The 19,925-nt window shown below is 38.5% G+C and overlaps 1 protein-coding gene across 6 annotated transcripts in view; it reads left to right on the top strand.

The window, feature by feature from the left end:
• Window positions 1-19,925, top strand: part of CNTN5 (contactin 5) — a 1,008,853-nt gene that overhangs the window by 947,435 nt on the left and 41,493 nt on the right. For all 6 annotated transcript variants that reach the window (XM_008178633.4, XM_008178637.4, XM_008178631.4 and 3 more), the window contains 4 exons: window positions 745-903; window positions 1,354-1,503; window positions 16,007-16,077; window positions 17,418-17,652. In XM_008178633.4, the coding sequence (XP_008176855.2) occupies window positions 745-903; window positions 1,354-1,503; window positions 16,007-16,077; window positions 17,418-17,652 (615 nt within the window). The remainder of the gene's footprint in view (window positions 1-744; window positions 904-1,353; window positions 1,504-16,006; window positions 16,078-17,417; window positions 17,653-19,925) is intronic.

The raw sequence follows: 19,925 nt of genomic DNA, 5'->3' as shown, positions 1-19,925 counted from the left end.
CAGCACATGGCATGTTGTGGCCTTTTAAGGCATCATTGCTACCTTGAAGAGTTTACAGTCTGAGTCTTCCTTCAGCAACAGGATCTGTGTATTGACTTAAATGGAAGAACGGGAGTACTTGTGGCACCTTAGAGACTAACAAATAAATTTGTTAGTCTCTAAGGTGCCACAAGTACTCCTGTTCTTCTTTTTGCGGATACAGACTAACACGGCTGTTACTCTGAAACCTGACTTAAATGGGACTCCTAATGCACATAAGGGTTTGCCCACATAGATCCAACTGCTGGATCAGGACTTGAGTTCTGATGAAGCAGAGCAAGAAAGACTGCAAGTAGATGGTGCAATGCTGTTATAAGGGAGAAAAGAACATATGGCTGTTTAGTTTAACCTTAGATACTTCTTAAAGGTTGCTATTTTATTTTTATTTATCTTAGGTTTTAAAAAACTTAAAGAATAAAGTAATTGCTGATGTTTTTTTAAATTCCTGTTTCTATTTCTAATTCCACAGCTATCACTCTGACATGTTAATTGCTTCTCCCTCATGAAGCATTACAAAAATAGAAATAATCATAATTTGTCATCAGAAATCATAGAAATCAACCACTTCAGTGATATGCATCTTAACTATGTATTTCATGAATACTGAACTGCATCATGTTGTTATGGAAACACATGTATCCTGTATTAGTGCTGCTGAATTGGCATGACAGTGCAGTTCTTTTTATTCTTCCACCTTATTTCTAGGTCCTCCTGGTCCCCCAGGAATAGTGATAGTTGAGGAAATTACAGAAACCACGGCGACGCTCTCCTGGAGTCCTGGGGCAGACAACCACAGCCCTATCTCCACATACAACTTACAAGCACGTAGCCCATTTTCACTTGGTTGGCAGACTGTAAAAACAGGTGAGAGAAAGATTTTTCACATAATATGAGTAGGCTGAGTTCAAAACTCCTGGCTCAAGAGAATAGGAGCCACCTACACCAGTTGCAGAGGATGGTGATGAAAATAAAAGATAAAAAAGATTATAATAAGATTATAAAAGAAGATAAAAAAGTAAAAGGTCCAAATTTAAAAATTGCATTTGTATGTCACTTAACAACATGCCTGCAGTGTGGCTGTCCCTGCTGTAGCTGTGGATAAAGAGAAGATTTCTGTCTCCGAATAGTTAATCAGCCATCTTTCAGAAGTATTAAATAAACTTTAATATATATAACTGATGAGTATTGAGCAATTGATTTCCACTACCTCCAGTGATCTTTAATATTGTAAATTTCAGTTCCACACACCACTGGCATATTACACATAAGTTTCAGGTGAGTTAATGTTTTACACATTGTCTTTGATCTCTATAGTTCCAGAAAACATAAGTGGTGATATGGAGTCTGCTGTGGCAGTAGAACTGAACCCATGGGTGGAATATGAATTCAGAGTTGTAGCAACCAACAAAATCGGGACTGGGGATCCAAGTGCACCATCTCGAGTGATCAGAACCAGTGAAGCAGGTAAGAACTTTGAAAGCCACAAGTTTATTCTGCAGGAACCATCAGGAATAAGGACATTTATCTTTCTATAGCATCTTGCAGACGTCTCTGTTGGCAGTCACCACTAATCTAGGGTAATATTTTTTTCCCAATGGGAGAGCTTGTTCATTCAAAACAAAATTATTTTTTAGTTTGGGAAAACTTCAAATAAGATGCCCAGCCCTCTCTTACCTTCTTCAAGTGTTAGGCTATTACACTGTGTCCTCTGCTTTATACAGCTCGCTGTCCTCTAACCAGGGCCACCCAGAGGTGGGGGGGCAAGTGGGGCAATTTGCCCGAGGCCCGGGGCCCTGCAGGGGCCCCCATAAGAAATGTAGTATTCTATAATATTGCAACTTTTTTTTATGGAAGGGGCCCCCAAAATTGCTTTGCCCCAGGCCCCCTGAATCCTCTGGGTGGCCCTGCTTCTAACCTGCAGCTCCAGACCCTTCTTGATCCGTGATCTCCCAGGACACTCTTCTGGTTTATGAACAGGATCACAGATCATTCTACTGCAGACTCATACATGCCCATTATTCTTTCCTCTTCCCAGGACTTTCTGTCACGCAGTCCCTCTCTGTCCCCTTTTCTTCACTATAAATCTTTCACAAGTTCCATTGTTTTGAAAGTCCAGTGAAATCCTACTAGTCCTCTACTGTGTCCAGTGGATCCACTGCTGCTGTATTCCAATCCAGTGCATTCTGGATATTTCCTTGTATACCAGAGTAAATTGTGTGTGTGCCTCTGGGGAAGACCCAGAACATTCCTGGTTGTGGCATGCAATGTCAATAAACCAATTAAGAGCTTTGGGCAAAGTTGAAGTAAATGGTGAATTTGTCATTTAGTGCACCTGTTAAAGACAGCATGGTGAACCAGAAACCAGTTGCTACTGCCTCAGTTTTGAGAATATTCTCTTTAGCAAAAAAACACTATCCATATAATCAATACATTATTCAGACCTCTTGGAAATGCAAATGTCCAAAACTTTGGGAGGTTAAGTGCAATTTATAGAGAGACTGGGGGGATGGAGAAACAAGTTGTGTGTGGCAGAAAAGGAACATGAGAGAAGCTTATTTTGAACTATTTAGGTGGAGGGACAAATTGGGAGAGGGGATGTGTTTAGGGAGAAGGGTGGGAGGCAGAGATGGGGTTGGGAGTAAGCATCCAAGTGGATCTCAACTTCTGAACACTTGAGGATTTTCCCTGCCACTATTTACATCACTTCTGGTTGTTTTGTTTTCCATTAAGTGTAGGGTGACCAGATGTCGCATTTTTAAAGGGACAGTCCAGTTTTGGGGGACTTTTTCTTATATAGGCACCTATTACCCCCCATTCCCTCTCCCGTTTTTTCACAGCTGCTATCTGGTAACCCTAGTTAAGTGACTTGTAAGTAGGCTGTTAATCATATAGAGTAGTTGTTTTCAAGCTTAAATGAAACCAGCCATGCTTTTGTAACCCATGCCTGCTGGTGTGGTGCTCTGTCCCCCTTGAGTGGCACCTAGATCATGTAGAGACTGATGAGTTTGCAACAGCCTTGGCTAAGAGCTATGGGGCTTTTAGCTCATGTAGTAGAGGATCATGCAGTAAGCTTCAGAAGTCCGTGGTTCTATCCCTGCCTACAACTGGCATCTGCTGGCCTTACAGTTTTATCATTTGTGTATAGGTATAATTAGATGAATAGGTTAGTCATGCCTCGTTCTGTTTTCTATCTTTTCATGAGAGGAGATTGTAAGGATTGCAAGTGGTAATGCCATAGTCTATCTGCATTCATAGTTCTGGGATCATTCAAAGGGTCAGCCTTTGAGCTTTGTTAATTATGTGCATTAGAGCCATAGTCCACTGGTCTGTGGACTCATCGCCTCATAGACGTTAAGGTCAGAAGGGACCATTGTGATCATCTAGTCTAGTGGTGGGCAACCTGCGGCCCGCGGGCTGCATGTGGCCTGTCAGGTAATCTGCCGGTGGGCCACAAGACAGTTTGTTTACATTGACCATCTGCAGGCATGGCTGCCCGCAGCTCCCATTGGCCGGGAACAGTGAACTGTGGCCACTGGGAGCTGCGGGCAGCCATGCATGCGGATGGTCAATGTAAACAAACTGTCTCACTGCTCGCCAGTGGATTACCCTGATGGGCTACGTGCGGCCCGCAGGCCACAGGTTGCCCATCACTTATCTAGTCTGACCTCTTGCACGTTGCAGGCCGCAGAACCTCACCCACCCACTCTTGCAATAGAAACCACACATAAACAGTCATTCTTAAAACAGTCATGATAGATGCAGTTAGACTGATTTATATATATATATATATATATATATATATTATCTGTAGTCATAATAAAGAACATTTTATTTTTTTTCTATTTTAAATAGCCTCTTTGTTGATGTTTTAAAAATAGGTTTCACTGTACAGTCATAGAACTGCATGCAGGGTCGATGGATTTTCATTCCTTCCTGCCAAAGGATACATTTTATCAGACTTCTGTGCCTTGTTCACTCTGTTTTTAGTCACACAGTACCTCTCTCCTTTTATTTTTAAGCAGGAACTCCATATGCTTCATACTTTGCTCCATTACAGTCCGAAGGGAGAGAAGGAAAACGATATGAAAAATACATGACCTACTCTCATTTAAAATAGTGTTTGGAAAAGCTTTTACCACCAGCCTTATGCTTTCCCTGGTTTTGTACCATATGTAGGGATGGTATTACTAATTCTGTTGAAACCAAATGTTCTAACTACTTCTCTGGTTAGGCAGGTGATACAAATCAGAGAGGACACAGACATTCCAAGAGAAGCTTATCTCAGGTAATAGGCTGCATCCAAAAGCTTATATTCGCTCAGATTTATGAATGCATATCCTGTGTTTAAAAGGATGGTTCTGTGTTTTAATGGACCAGATGTATTTTAGGCCGTGAATGAGTATTTTTCTCACCATCTGGGTTTTGAAAATTTAATGCTGTAGTTTGCAGTCATGTTGTGTGGGGGGGTTGTTTTATTTCATTTCTTTTCAGTTGTTTGCCAAACAAAAGTTGCATTTTCTAATTCATTTCCCTATAACCCTGATGAAAAGTCCTCCCCATCTCCACCAATTTTTTCTTTTTCTTGGTTTTAGCTGTGAGATTTCAATCAATAATACATAACAATAAGTAGAGGAAAAATATTGGGACTGGATGACACACGTGTATAGTATGTGTTGTGTCCCTGTCTAGTGGCTGGTACACATAAATGATGACAGCCTACTACTTCTTTTTTAACTTAAGTGGTAGAGATGTGTGTTTAGATGCTGAAGTGCCCAGGATCAAACCAGGCTGCAGGTAAATACATTTGTATTTGCTGTTGAATGAAAACTTTGTGATTAATGAACTTAAATAGGGTCATTCTACATGATTTTTTTAACATCCTCCCATCCCCAGTTTAATGCTCTCTTTCTTTCCCTATAACATTTTTAACTACAGAATTGTTCTAGTTTTAAGTGTGTGTTTTGGAGCATGGCATGTTAAATCCCATACAAATGTCAATAAATCAACTTGTGGCTTTGGAACAAGCTGAAGTAAATGGTGAAATTGTCATTTAATGTATGTGTTAAAGACAGCCTGGTGAACCAGAAATCAGTTGCCACTGCCTCCTTCTCATTAGTGAAAACATTATCCAGTTGTTTGTCTGTTTGTTGGGCTTTTGAAAAAAAGAGAAAAAAAGGAAGATTATTTTTAATTGCAACAAGGGATGGCTTTCCAATTTGTTAAAATATCGAAAGAGTTTTAAAATGTTTACTCCTAATGATAACTTAATGAACTATGTTTATGGAAAACTGACACAGAAATCAGTAGTAGCAAACTTACACATTATTCATAATTTTATAGGGCCTCAGGTTTCTCCATGCTTCACAGAAAAATATGGGCCTCTGCTTACACTCAAAAGCCACAATCTTGAGACTGGATTCTACATGAAGTCCATGCCAGTAGATCCAGTTGCAGGATTCAGTCTTAAATGATGGATTTGGAGGACAAGCATAATTATCTCAGGAAGGAAGGGGGTGAGGAAAGATTCAGGTTATGGATATGTGATTACAATTATGACGCGCAGGCATAAAGAAGACTTGATTCTTGTTTGTTTAGATAGACTGTTTAGACCAGTGGTAGGCAACTTGCGGCCCGCGGGCTGCATGCGGCCCATCAGGGTAATCTGATTACGGGACGTGAGACATTTTGCTAATATTGACCGTCCTCAGGCATGGCCGCTCGCAGCTCCCAGTGGCCACGGTTCACCGTTCCCGGACAATGGCAGCTGCAGGAAGTGGTGGGCAGCAGGGTATAATCAATGAGTCTTTAATTGAAAACTGCACCTTAACATTTTGAACAGAAAACTTCTAAATTCCTTCATTATTTCTCATTTTTCTTTAATTTTCTTCCACCCTACTTTGTGTTTTAACATTAATTCTGTTTAATTAAAGGAGGACTTTCCATCTTATTATTTTCAACACACCATTTTCTATTTTTATACATTTTCATATTATGTTTTTTATTGATTTTAGTCAACACACATCTTTTCAACAATGCTTAGTAAATTGAAGTGTTCTCTCAACACAACTGGGAAAATCTAAATAAAAAAAAAATAGCCCCAGCAGCTCTACAAAGTATGTTTGGTAGTGCCTTCTAAATGTCCTTTAGTCTCAGGTACAAGGGTCCTATGTATCGCGAAAGGAGACAGAATGAAGGGAATGCCATTTCACAGTACAAACAACCACCTGGTTGAATTGCTGGGATGGTTTCTGGTATAGGAAATGATGGATAATGTTCATCTGTGATTGTACAGGACCTGTGTTCCTTCTCCTTGTCTGTTCTGACATACAGACTGTGACCAATCACTATAAAGTATTTTTGTAACCTTTTTGAGCTCCTTCGTCCACATCTCCCATTTGATTTCTAGCTCATAATAATACACAGGAGGCAACCTCTCTGATTGTGTCTGGCTGCCAGTTTGTCTCTCCTCTGGAGTGGGGTTTTGGTTTTTGTCATCAAGAAACATGGAACAAACAGAGAAGGAAACATCAAAGAGGCACAGCAAAAAGAAAACTAATTTGTTGTACCTCTTGCCCTAGCATTTTTCCATGGGAGCCCTAGTGTTTTCTGCCCTTTTTTCCCCACAGCCTTCACATTTTTTTTTCAGCACATTGGGAAGCTATTTTCTTCAATCCTTGGGCTATTTCCATAGTCTCCAGAGATATTATCTTGAGTTTCTCAGACTCCCTCACTTCCCAGAAGAGTAGTCAACACATGCACACGGCCCTACGTTTCCTAGGCCTGGAGAGCTCATTCCCTGCAAATACTCTGACACCCCAAATGCATAGCATTTTCCAGGACTTTCTCCAGGTGCTTCTTGGCTCCCAAGAGAGGAGGAATCAGCCCTTTATTTGAGCTGACGTGAAACTCATAACTTCAAAATGGAATCCACAGATTCACTCTCCTAGCTGTGGACTAGTGAGATTGCTCTGCCCTTTAGTTTCTGGTCCTATCTCTCCAGGGCAAAGGGCATCTTTTTACAGACAGATTCCTTGGGCCCAGTTTTACTGCAGGACACTTCAGCAACTGGTGACTGCAGAAGCATGTGACCAGTCCAGATTCCTGAAAATGTAAGGGTGCCACATAATGTCTGAGCCTGCTAGGAGACTCCACCTTCCTGAATTTTCTCCATAAAAGCCCTTCAGATTCTGGACCATTAGGCAGTCTGCCTGAACCTATCCAAAATTCCCTTATGGGAGTAATCTCTTAAATTAGAAATTTTCCAGCAGGTTACTAAACAATGAGATAAACCTACTTAGAGACTAGTTCACATCAAAAAGTCATGCCACGTGTCCTTTCCTGTATAGCTGGTATCTCCTTCTCTTACTCTGGAGGGTGAGTATTTATTTTTCCGCTTGATGCACAGCAAGGTGCAGTTCAGGTAGATGGTCAAGATCGATTTCCTATACTAAAGACAGTGGTAGCTTCACCTCTTGTGTCTTGGCTCATGCAGGCGGTGACCTTCCACTACTCGCCAAACAGGTACCGCTTGTTCCTTGGACCCTGAACTTTGTCCTTCTGAAATTAACTAGATCCAACCTTTGAGACTGTCCACTAAGAACCTGAACTTCAAGATGGTTTTCCTAGAGGCAGTTATCAAAGCCAGGAAGGCTGAAAGAACTGGCCACAGTCAGTCCCCTGTTTACTCCCATACATGCTTTCCCACAGCATCCTGTCCTCTTCTTTCCCAAATCAGAATAATTTATTTTCTATTTTTTTACCTGAAAATCCTAGATGGAAAGACCTTGGAACAAATGGAACCTCAGAAGGTCTCGTGTTTTACTGGAAGATCCGAATCCTTCAAGAAAATGTGTGTGGAAGGAAATTTAATTCTTTTTAAAAAGATATGGCTCCAGCCAATGTGCCCATTGATGAGCAGAGCTGCCCACTTAATCTGTGAGGACATTCGATGCACTCCACATCTATGGCAGGCAGGCTGCCTCTGGGCTTATGAGAGCTCTGGGATAACACACATCCCGGCTGAACAATGTGATTCTGCCTCCAACACAGAGCTGTCATCCACAAAACATGATCATGCCCATACAGATAATCCACAACAGCAATGAATGTGTAATTCATCTACCATTTTTTTTTATAATTAAATGGAAATTGACAGCTGTAAGTTAGTGGCTTATACAAGCTTGACTTGAGAATAGAGTATTTTTCTCTCACTGCCCCCCATTTTTTATCCCTTCTTCCCAGATCAGTAACAGGACTATATACTAGTACAGTATTTAAATACCCCTGGCAGCAATCATTGGAATGGTATCAGGTAATCGACAGAATAATAAACAGGTTTCCACTTGCCTTAATTTTCTAATTAAACCCTAATCTTGTTACTTAGTTCATATTTAGTTAACATGATTGCTCTTCATAGCTCCTTTCACTGGAATGGATAATACTGTGATTTTCTGGCACATCTAACTCACAGCCAGTTCCAGTAATTCTGTTAATTCTAGCCTTGATACATATTTTATAGTCCACAAGGTGAAAAGAGCCAATAACATCAATTTAAACATGCCAGATATTCCACGAAAGCAACCGGGCATTTGGAGCCTGGGGGCAGAGCGTCAATTACATTATCTATTCATGGTGAAACGTGGGTAGGAGAGAAATTGAATAGACTCAGAATTTAACCTGCTAATTGTGCATGCAAACGATTCTCTGAGCTAATAGGCTGATGACATTTAGTTGTAGAAGATTGTTTGTAGGATTAAAAAATATAAATAAATCAACCTTCTTCTGAGTTAGGCCTTCCTTGCGTTACATTAAAGAATGAACATACCGCAGTGAAAAATTGGCTTCTTTAGTCTGGTTTGTTGTTTGGGTTTTGTTTTGTTTTGTTTTGTTTGAGCTGGAGAAAAAAGGTTTCAGCATTTCTATTAATTACTATTAATTTTAGTCTACAATCAAATCCACTGCTGTGTTGAGATTTGACGATGTTTAAATGGATAAATAAGGCCTTTGAGGGTAAGGTGGCTCCAGAAGGAGCCCCAAAAGCAAAAATAAAAAGAAGATACCATGACAGTTTGCCCCCCTGGGGTGCCACCTGATGCACTGGGGTCCTACTGAGCCCGCCCGTTCCACCAGCCTGGGCTTCTTCACCCTTTCCTGCTGTGCCAGGTCCTCAAGCCTCCTCTAGTACACACACAGGCAGGGTCACACCCAGCTGCAAAAGGACACAGACACTGAGGTCAGCTCTGTGTGGGAAGCTCAGGGATTGCCCAGCACTCACTTGCACCTCCCCTCCCCCCGGAGTGTAAACCCAAAATTGTATTGTTTTCCACTGCACAGAAATCTGTACAGTGTAAGCTCATGAAAGTCGCCCTCTCCCTCTATGTGGAGGAAGATATGCACAGCTTTTCGCCCCCCAGTTATGAATTGCACAAACTGGTTTATAGAAAACAAAACAAGTTTATTAACTACAAAGAATAGATTTTAAGTGCCTATAAGTGATAGCAAACAGATCAAAGCAGATTACTTTAGTAAAAAAATAAAAACCACAAGCTGACCTTAACACCTGAGCTAGATAGATAGGATATAAATTAGCAGATTCTCACTCTGAGTGATAAACAGGCTGGCAGATTCTTAAGACAATGGTTGCCTTGGCTTTCCCAGATTTTCATATACAGGATAAAGATCCTTCTAGGCTGGGACCATCACTTCCCACAGTTCAGTCCTTGCCCCTCAGCTTTTCCAGGTATGTTGTTGCAGGGAGAGTGAGGTCCCCTCATGATGTCATTGTCCCCCTTTTATATCTTCTTCCCACTTGCCGGAAAGCTCTTTTGCCATAAACTAGGTCAAACAGTTTCCATTGCTATCTCTGAGAGGTTTCTATTGTACACAGTTCCTGAGGTAATCCTTGTGCCTGTGTGCATTTCCTCAATAAGCCATTAACATTGTTTGGCCTTTTTACTGTTGTACCTGAAAGGGTGCTTGTGGGTGTTTTCAACCTCACAACATGTTTCAGTAACACATACATAGCCAAAATTCATAACTTCCCATGATGATAACACATACAATCCAACGAGATATTAATGTCTAGCAGATCAAGACTTTTAGAATGATACCTCACAAAACATACTTTGCACAAAACATATCCTAATTGCATGACAGTGGTGAATATTGGGGTGGCAGGGTATCACAGATAGCAACCACTGATTGCATGGATATGTTTAAAAACAATCCACTAACTGGTATGTAAAATTGCAGGAGCTAAATCCAAGTACAGTATTGTATGTCACCAGCAAACAAACTGGAAAATTCAAGAGATTGTCTTTTGATATTTTCCTGACGTGTGTATCACAGCACTTAAGTTCCCAGTTCTTTTTGTTGTAGTTTTTGAGGGATTCAGCCACTATGTTGCAGTCATGCATCAAATATTACAAGTGAATAGCAATTACGCTTATTTAGTACTAAAATTCAAATGTCCTATACACCAAAGAAAACTTAACACCAAGTGTATGCGGTTGTTTTTCCCCCCATTGTTTTCCAATCAGTTTAATATGGTGTATTACTTCTTCAAAGAAGCTGACACATTTTCATGTCCTGTTCCAGCACAGATGAGGTAGGAAATGTTTTCTTGGGAGAATGACAGCGTGAGGGCTGGCCTTTCATGCTATGAAAGATTTTTTTATTTAACATTTGTCAGCTTTCCAGATGTATACTGCAGAATATATGTAAGGAAAACAAGGACAAAAACGTTGCTGAGTTTGTTGTTACTCTGGTCCTTAGATTAGGAAGTTTTGTCAAGCTGTTGACAAATCTTATTTCTTAACTGAGATCAAAAACCAAGAAAAGAATTTTTATTGAAAGTACAAGTCTTAAAAGATATATATTAAACAAAACATTGTAAAAGAAACAAACAGAAGCTGTAGAAGTTCCTTGAACAAACATTTTCATAAGGACTAAACCCAAGTTTAATAATTTATCTTCCCTAAGGAATGAAGCAGTGTCAAAATCTTTTCTTTTTTTAGATGAGATGCTTCAACCTTTCTATAAATAATATTTTTGCAAAAAATATCTTCATGATGATAGCAATTAAGAAGCAGCAGCATGGGTTTGTGGGTAAGGCAGTGAGCTGGCTGGGTTCAGTCCCTAGATCTGCCAGAAATTCTCTGTGTGATCTTCGTCATGTAAACTGTTCGCCATGTGAAAAATAAGAGCATAACAATACTTATTTCTATTTTGTCTATTTAGATTGTAATGTCTTCAGGGCAAGGATCACTTCTCCGTGTTTGTACAGTGCCCAGTACGGTGGGTTTTGATCTTGGGTATGGCATTTAGGTGCTACTGTAATACAAATAAATAATCATAAATTGGTCATGGTACCATATTAAAACATTTATTGATCATTACTCTCCTTGAACATCATAACTTGAATAATTGAAAGAAGGTTGTTTAATATTTCCTTAAATACATAAAAGGGAAACACATACACTGATTGTATTATTATTTATTTACTTAATGCCACATTATTCGTGAGGATGGCATTTTCAGACTGACCACACTAATGTTTTGGGGATGCTTCAACTTGAGACATATTGACCTAAATTTCAGAAGAGCTGAGCTACCACAACTGCCATAAAAATCAGTGGAGCAATGGAATGTCTGAAGGCCAGGCATGGGATGTTTCAATTACGCACCCCAAAGCAGTGGCCACTTTTGAAAATAGGGGTGCCCAATGTTTGACAAAGAGGAAGGAAGATAGACCCCAACCACAAAGAGGTCATAGTCTGCTGACTTGAATGATACTGTGCCACCTTCATAAACATTCAACTGACTTTAATTTTAAATATGTAGGTGAGATTTTTTTTGACATCAATGGAAATTTTACCTTTTGCTTTATTGGAAGCAGACGTAGGCCAAGGATGAGAACTGCTAACATTATTTCAATTGCTAAAACCTACTGTATAATAACCAGTTTCGGGAAGCCAGAATTAGTCTGTTGTTGTCAGCATCTATTTCAGCTCATTATGGCAATGCAGCCAAGGCATGTACCCTAATCACTTTACTGAGCAACATTCAAGATATGTTTATTGTTATAATTGGTCTCTTTTTATACTAATTCCACAACATCCTACAGCCATTCCGCATAAAGATCCTCATTAAAGTTCATACTATAGGTGCGTGCGTGTGTATGTTTTCTAAAAGGTAAGTGCAATCCTGTTTTTAAAGTGCAATTGCTTGTATAGACAAGTTATTCATGAATTCTTGGACAACTTGCCTCTCATTTATACTTCATTAGGTTTTGTTCGTCTCCTTTTTCCAGTCATATAGATATAGCCCTTTCTTCCCTCATATTTTAAGAGCACAGTCAGATGCTTCATAGAGCTGTTGGAGACTAAATTTCCTGTGTTGACTTTTCAAGAACATTAGAATTTGTTTTTCCTTTTTAGGCTACTGTGAGAGGCAAAGGCTTTTTTGTGTTTGCGTGTTTTTATCAGGTTTAATTTTATTTTAAACAAATCACCACTTTTCCAGACAGGCCTACAGTTAGTTTTAGCCAAAGCATCATGGGACAAATTTCACTGTTTTTATTCTTGCCAAATTCACAGGGGTCATTGGGAGTTTTGCTTATGTAAGGACAGCAGTGTTTTGTCCCACGTAACTTGAGGCGTGGACATCAACACCTTTTGGAAGATGATCATAACTTACTCTAACACACATATTCCAACCCACCCCACATCCCCAGCACTTTCAGAACTGTGTAAAAAGTAATGTTACCATACGTACTGCCTCCAACAGAGAGAAATTATGTACCTTCAGAAAAAGAGTCAGTTTTCCAAGTGGTATGTTTGGATGGGATCTTTCTATGCATGTCCCAAAAAATGTTCAGCCAAAGGGAAGTGATATTCATATTCTAGTAGATTGCACTCTTTCCTCTTAGTATTAAACCGATGACTCAATAGAAGAGTAGTACAGTTAAGGAGCACAACACTACTAATGGAGGTCCCATTTATTCATAACACATAACACCATGTTGCTGACCTCTAATGGACACTAAAATGTAGAGGTTTTAACTCCAGGGCCCTGCCCTTATTTCTCTGTCATTTACAGGAAGAAATTGATTTTTTCTGGCTAGGTTAGTACACCACCACATCAATATTTAATGCAAAAGTATCTCTGTGTGCATCACTGCTTATCATTAATATCTTGAAGACCAGGAAGATACTAATTATATGGCAATAAACGTAGTTTACGAGTGAATAAATACCGTTATAAAACTATATACTGTGATATAAAAGTGATGTTGCTGTGGCAAACTGCTAATATACAGCCTTGGTGCCTGGAAAAAATGTTTTCTTTTAATAGTTTTCTTCCTTTAACGGTTATTCATTTCAGAGTGTTCCCCTGTGACTGTATATATTGTGGTTTGGTGCAGTGCAGAAGAAATTTATTCCTTTGACACATTTACTCTTTTAATGGTTATTCATTTGAGAGAGTTTCACTGTATGACTGTATATTTTACAGTTTGGTGCAAAGGAGATTCATTCTTTTGGCAGGTTTATTCTTTTAACATTTATTCATTTAAGTAGGGCTTCAGTCTGTAAGACTATTATGAAGAATCCTCTAGAAAGAAGACATTGGTCCTCCTTTCTGGTTGAACTACAAATAAGGCCCTCAAGTTGGATATTTCAAAAGAGCAGTGTTCTGAATCGGTAGCATGGCATCGAAGTCAACAAGGCATAAACTTTTCATACTAACCAAAGAAACCTTATCAATGTAATTCTTAGGAAGATTTGAAATTGGATTCTAAGTTTGCTTAACACCACACTCTGTTATAGAGATGATTTGATGGTTAATTAACATCAATTAACTTCCAGTTGACTATAAAAATCATGTTTATTGAGGTCTTACCACTACAAATCATACATCATATTACCGAACACTCTGATATTTAAGTTTCACAGCAAAATATTCCTCTCCATTCCACATTGTACATTTATATTTATTGCATAAACTCACTTGTTTTTTCAATAGAACTTTCATTGATAAAAGTATATGTTCCATGTGGGAGACATTACTGGATACATAATAAAGTTAGAGTAAGGATCAGAGAGGAGAATTTTGCTCCTTTCACTCGTGGTTGTCAAATGACCCTATGTCCATAGACACCAAGGAAGTAACATATCATAAATATTAAAAATACAGTGTCTGAGTGCCAACTGCTAGAAATGAAGGAGACCATGAGTACTCTCATGAGGATACTAGGAAGGTTTTCAGATGTTTGCCAAAGAGATGAGCAAAACAATCCAAGTCAATTAAAGAAAACAGTAAGCAGCTGCAATTTATCTCCTTAATGCACTCCTTCTCCGCTCCTCTTTTGCAATATGGCTTCAAGGCATCACTTGATCATCTGATCACATGTAGGTCAAGTGCTTCTGGCAGAGAATAACTGGATAGAGCCTCACGAAGCATGGTCAAGTGGGGAACTGAAGGGGGAAAAGCTACATAGTATGTTTCCTAGGTGAACATACCTCAGCAGGAAAGAAGCAATTAGTACTTGGAAATTGCTCAGGTCATTCAGGTGAGAGCTGCAGACTCCACAGCAAAACTTGTATTTTAAAAATATATGTGTTTGTAAATAAACATACAAATGTCCTGGTTGTCATCTCATTTAGATCAATGTAAATCAGAAATAACTTCTATGTAGTCAGTGGAGTTACATCAATGAGAAATGAAGTCAGAATTGAGCCTTCCCCCTCCCCTCTTCTTTTTTCAATGGAAACCTTCTAAAGGCTCCAAAAGCCCATACAAATCAATGTTGAAGTCTGTGTGAGCTTCCACCATCTAAACTCTACCATACTATTATTGAACTTAAGCCCTGAATGATCAACACAGGAAATAGAGGGAATTGTGTGCATTTATTTAAATGTGTTTTTCCCTTTGTAGTTCAAAGGCACAGTGCTACCCAATAAATAAGCTAAACTGCATACAATAAGGTCTTAACGGTTAATGCCTCACAATACCTTTCTGCAGTTGATGTATGTGCTAGTGTGTGAGGAAGAAAAGAGAAGATTTCTATCCCAGAATGCTTTTAATCAAATAAAGAATGTAGCCATAAACCACACACAGTACATAAATTCATGCCACATAAGTCACTTTAGGAGCTTCAGTAGATGTGGAAAAGGAGAGAAAAGAAATTCTATGAATCCAAGGAAAGCTAGTATTTTCCAAAAATAAAGCATACAGTAACCCAGCCCATATTGATGATAACTGTAATATTTTTCTATGTAGCTTTGACATCCTCTTGTGGTTGTGCTATTGTGTTGGTTCTATAAATGCATACATATCTGTAAAGCAAATCAAGAAAACTTAATGGCCTACATTTTCAAAAAGGGTGCTTCTGTTGAGTGTCCAACCTGAGATGATAACGAGTGCTCGACACTCTACGAAAATCAGGCCCCATTAAGGTGTCTCAGGTTGGACTCCCAGAAATTGAAACACCTCAAATCACTGGTCACTTATGAAAATTTATGCAAATATCATTATTCTTGTGTACAACCTTTTTCCTGAACACTAAAATACATCCTGGCCTTTGCTTTTCTAGTTGCCTCTTTAAAAAACACATACAAACACATACAAATATTAATAGGATAATTCCAGAAAAATAATCTTAAAAATCAACAGCATATTAAAATGTGGGATAATGGGGAGAACAGTTGTTATTGTTTTTTAAAGTAACTTTTTTTCCTACAATATTTCTTCTCTTCTCAGAAGTTTGTATTCAGTTTGAACTGACTAAATTTTTTGCAGGATTTCCTAAAATGTAATCAGAAAACTCAAGCAAGTTCTCTTTACTGCAGTGTTGTCTTTTGTTATTTTTGACCTGATTTGACAGTTTACTGTCTTCTGGAGTCGGTATTACTCTGGGGAAAACTTCAATAACTTGGACATTCTGGTTTTTTCACTTTTTTGTTCATAGTTCCAAAGACAGCACCAGCTAATGTAAGTGGCAGAAGTGGAAGACGGCATGAATTAATAATAGCATGGGAGGTAAGGGACTCTTTGATTAAAGACCCTGTTTCATATTGACTTATTTGAGGGCAAAGTAAGGAGTACTGTACTGAGGTTCCCTACAGCAAATCTTATCAAGATATGAACACAAAATATGATTTCTTAAATGTGTGCTAAGGTCTCAAAGAGATTCACATTTCCATGTGATGAGAGCAGAGGACATCTTGGAGAATCTACCACTCAGATCAGCCGCCCCAAAGTAAAGTTTATTCGTTTTTGCTTTCCTTCTCACTCAGTCTGCTAAAGTTGATCTTGTTTCAATAGATGTGCTGTGAATTCTGCTCAAGATGCAGTGCTAACTCAGCATGTGAGAAAGAGATGACTTTTACATTAACTCCTCCCTCTGGTAGGAAAGTAGGCGAGAACACTGAAAAGCCTGCAGAGGGCCAGAGTCTTAATTGAGGTAAATTGGCCTAGTTTCATTCACTTCAGTGGATCTATGCTGATTTGTACTACCTGAGGATCTGTCCAGTGAGTTATCTTCCCAGCCACTATCACACAGCATTCAGTTTGGCATTCTGTGTTGATTTGCCCTAAACTGAAACCATTATTTTCATAACAAATAATGCAAATCAGAATGAAGCCACTTTCACCAGCCTGAGAGAATGCATTCTCCAAATTAGGCAGAAGATTTCAGTGCTTTCCCCTGTTTTTATTTAACCTTGTGTTTCTGCCATGTCCTATAAGTATCTTTCTCCTATTACTGTTTGCAACACATCACACTATGCATCACAACCTCTTACATTAGGTAAAGTCATTAGCCAAATTAGTAATAACATCCAGGTATTTCATATGTTTTAATTATACACAGCAGAGTGAGTGCACTTAAAATTTTCTTTTGCTTTAAAAGATTTGTACCATTTCCAGTTATATTCCCTACCCCTCCATGGGGAATTCCACGAGACACGGTAGCTATTCTTAATAGGTAACACACAAAAATTGTGTAACTAAAAATCGGAGAGTTGGATTTGTTGCTAAGGACTGATCCTGGCACTTAGAATCATGTGAGCAGTCTCATCCAATTCAGGGCAGATTAATCAGTGTGAGTAAGGGTGGCAGAATCAGCCATTTATTAGATACACTGGAGTAGAACCTCAGCTGGTGTAATTTGTCATTGGTCCACTGATGTCGGTCGGCCCCACCAAAACCTATAGAAAAGATTGTCCTTACCAGGTAAGCTGTACTGAGCACAGTTCTGTTACTGCTACTTTACATGATCACCTCTGTTAAGAAGCCAGTTTATATTTGCTCACTGTGATTGCTTCCAGTGTAATAAGGTTTAAAATATCTGCTAGTTAATTGAACTTTCCTTTTTTTAGCCAGTATCAGAAGAGTTTCAGAATGGGGAAGGATTTGGATACATTGTGGCTTTCAGACCGAATGGAACACGAGGGTGGAAAGAAAAAATGGTGACATCCTCAGATGCTTCAAAGTTCATCTATAGGGATGAAAGTGTGCCGCCTCTGACTCCCTTTGAGGTGAAAGTTGGTGTATATAATAACAAAGGAGATGGACCCTTCAGTCCCATTGTGGTCATCTGTTCAGCTGAGGGAGGTTAGTGTGAGAGATTGTAAAGATTGTCTGCATGTCATACACTATATATATGCAATAAGAATTAACAGTAGTGTTTTTCATCCATAGATCTCAAAGCACTTTACAAAGGAGATAAGTATCATTATTCCCATTTTGCAGGCAGGGAAACTGAGGTACATGTTGGTGACATGGCTTGCTCAAGGTCACCCAGCGGGCCAGTGACAGGTCTCTCCTGAGTCCCAGTTCAGTGCTCTGTTCACTAGGATACGCTGCCTCATATATAACAGTCAGACCATAGGTTTATCATATTAAATAGAGGCAGCCAGCTGATGAAAAAAATAGATTTAATAAAAAGGCTGACTTTGCTCCACTATTGTTTTGGGGTTCCATGTAATTCAGTATTCACAATTTATGTCAAACAGATGTTTACAACCTCTGATTGTTTCATAAATTCTCGGCATTAATGATTCTTTCTTGGGAAACTGGGACTGAAAAGTGCACAGCGCGTGTTTTTGGTTGTTCTTTATATTTTGCTACTTGCCATTTTCCTGTTTAAAAAGTTTGTTACTAAAACAGGGTTCAGAAACTATATTTAGTGGCCAAACACTCACTGTGAATAACAATGCATACTTTATGAACAACCCAGTGCCTGAAAATTGTTCTGTAGATTATTCAGCAAATATTTATGGATAAGACTATGGGCTCAACTAGCTGTAAATTGGTGTAGCTCAATTGGTTTCCATGGAGTTCTGCTGATTTACACAAGCAGAAGATCTGGTTCTATATTTATAGAAATCAGTTTGTGAAAATTCACATATAGAAGAAAAGGCAGGCAAATATTATTCACAACAAATGATTTTATTAAATATTAAAGGCTGGATTCAGAAACCCTCCTCATGTTGAGTAGTACTTTACTCTGCAAGTAGTCCCATTGCTTTCAGCTGAACCATTTGATGTTAAGTAGAAAACTTGGAATTTTATTTTCATATTAGCTCACAACAAATGGGTAACATTTTTTTCTGCTAGATTACCCTTCCTTCTCAGTTAGATGTATTTTTCTGATACCTTTATCCCACAGTCTAAGAAGATTGAAATGTTGATTCCTTTAAAGCAAGTGTCAGTAATCTATTTGTGTTTAATTGTTTGGATCAACATTATAAAATATTCACATCACTATAAAAATGAGAACATCTTAAAATCCAAATACAATCAAAATAATATCTGACTTCCCAGTACTACTGAGACATTTTTGTCAATCTGCATTTGACTTTATTGTTACTTAACAGACAGTGAAGTAATATCATTTATTCAGATGCTTTTATTATTTTTAACAACTCAACTCACTGATAAGAGAATTAAGTTTAAAAAAAGAAAATCAGAGCCTTCTATGAGGCAAGAGGGAGATATTTTTTCATTGCAAAATATTAATTTATAAATGCCACTTGTTATTTCCCTGTTTTGAATGACAAGTATTGAAAATTCAGTTTTAATAAATAGTGTTACATTTAAAGTCTGTTTTTTAGTTATTTAGAGAAAACTGAAAATGGAATCCTTGGTAATATAAAAAAGTCAGTATTTCTAAAGTTTACTTTAAAATATGAAAATTGCAAAAGATAAATCTACAATTATTAATTTATTATTCATTTTCATTTGTTTTATCCAAAGTAGAGTAATCACTTATGGGAACCCTGTTTTCTTTGACACAATTCAATCATCCAAACATATCTACCCATTATAACTTGCTTATTCAATCTGTGTCTATGTGTATCAGAACCTTACAAGTATCCTAAGGTGATGTACTCAAAATTAAAAGGAACAAAGAAACAGGATTTTTGTTTGGAAGCAGGTATTGAACAGAAACCAACAATACGATATATATCAATCTTGGGGCCTGATCTGCCAAGTCCTTATTCTAACTAAAGTGCTTTCAGAAAGCGTACTTGTTATTTGTAACCAGTGCTATCCACTCCTGTCATAAAGGGCCAGCAAAAAGCCTAATGGTAAGATTATCAACAGTGACTTAGCAGTCAAATCCTATTAGGCTCTTAAATGACTAAGGACCAGACATACAAAGGTATTCAGGTGCCTAAAGTTTCATATAGGTTTGTAGTGGGATTTTCAAAAGTGATTAAGTAGATTGGGCTCCTAACTCTCATTGACTTTCATAGAACCGTAGGACTGGAAGGGACCTCAAGAGGTCATCTAGTCCAGTCCCCTGCACTCATCTAAACCATCCCTGACAGGTGTTTGTCTAACCTGATTTTAAAAATCTCCAGTGATGGAGATTCCACAAC

This window comes from Chrysemys picta, chromosome 1 (genome assembly GCF_011386835.1).
Source record: "Chrysemys picta bellii isolate R12L10 chromosome 1, ASM1138683v2, whole genome shotgun sequence".
Lineage (NCBI taxonomy): Eukaryota > Metazoa > Chordata > Testudines > Emydidae > Chrysemys > Chrysemys picta.
Note: the sequence above shows the minus strand (reverse complement) of the source record. Positions and strands in the feature narration are given on the sequence as shown.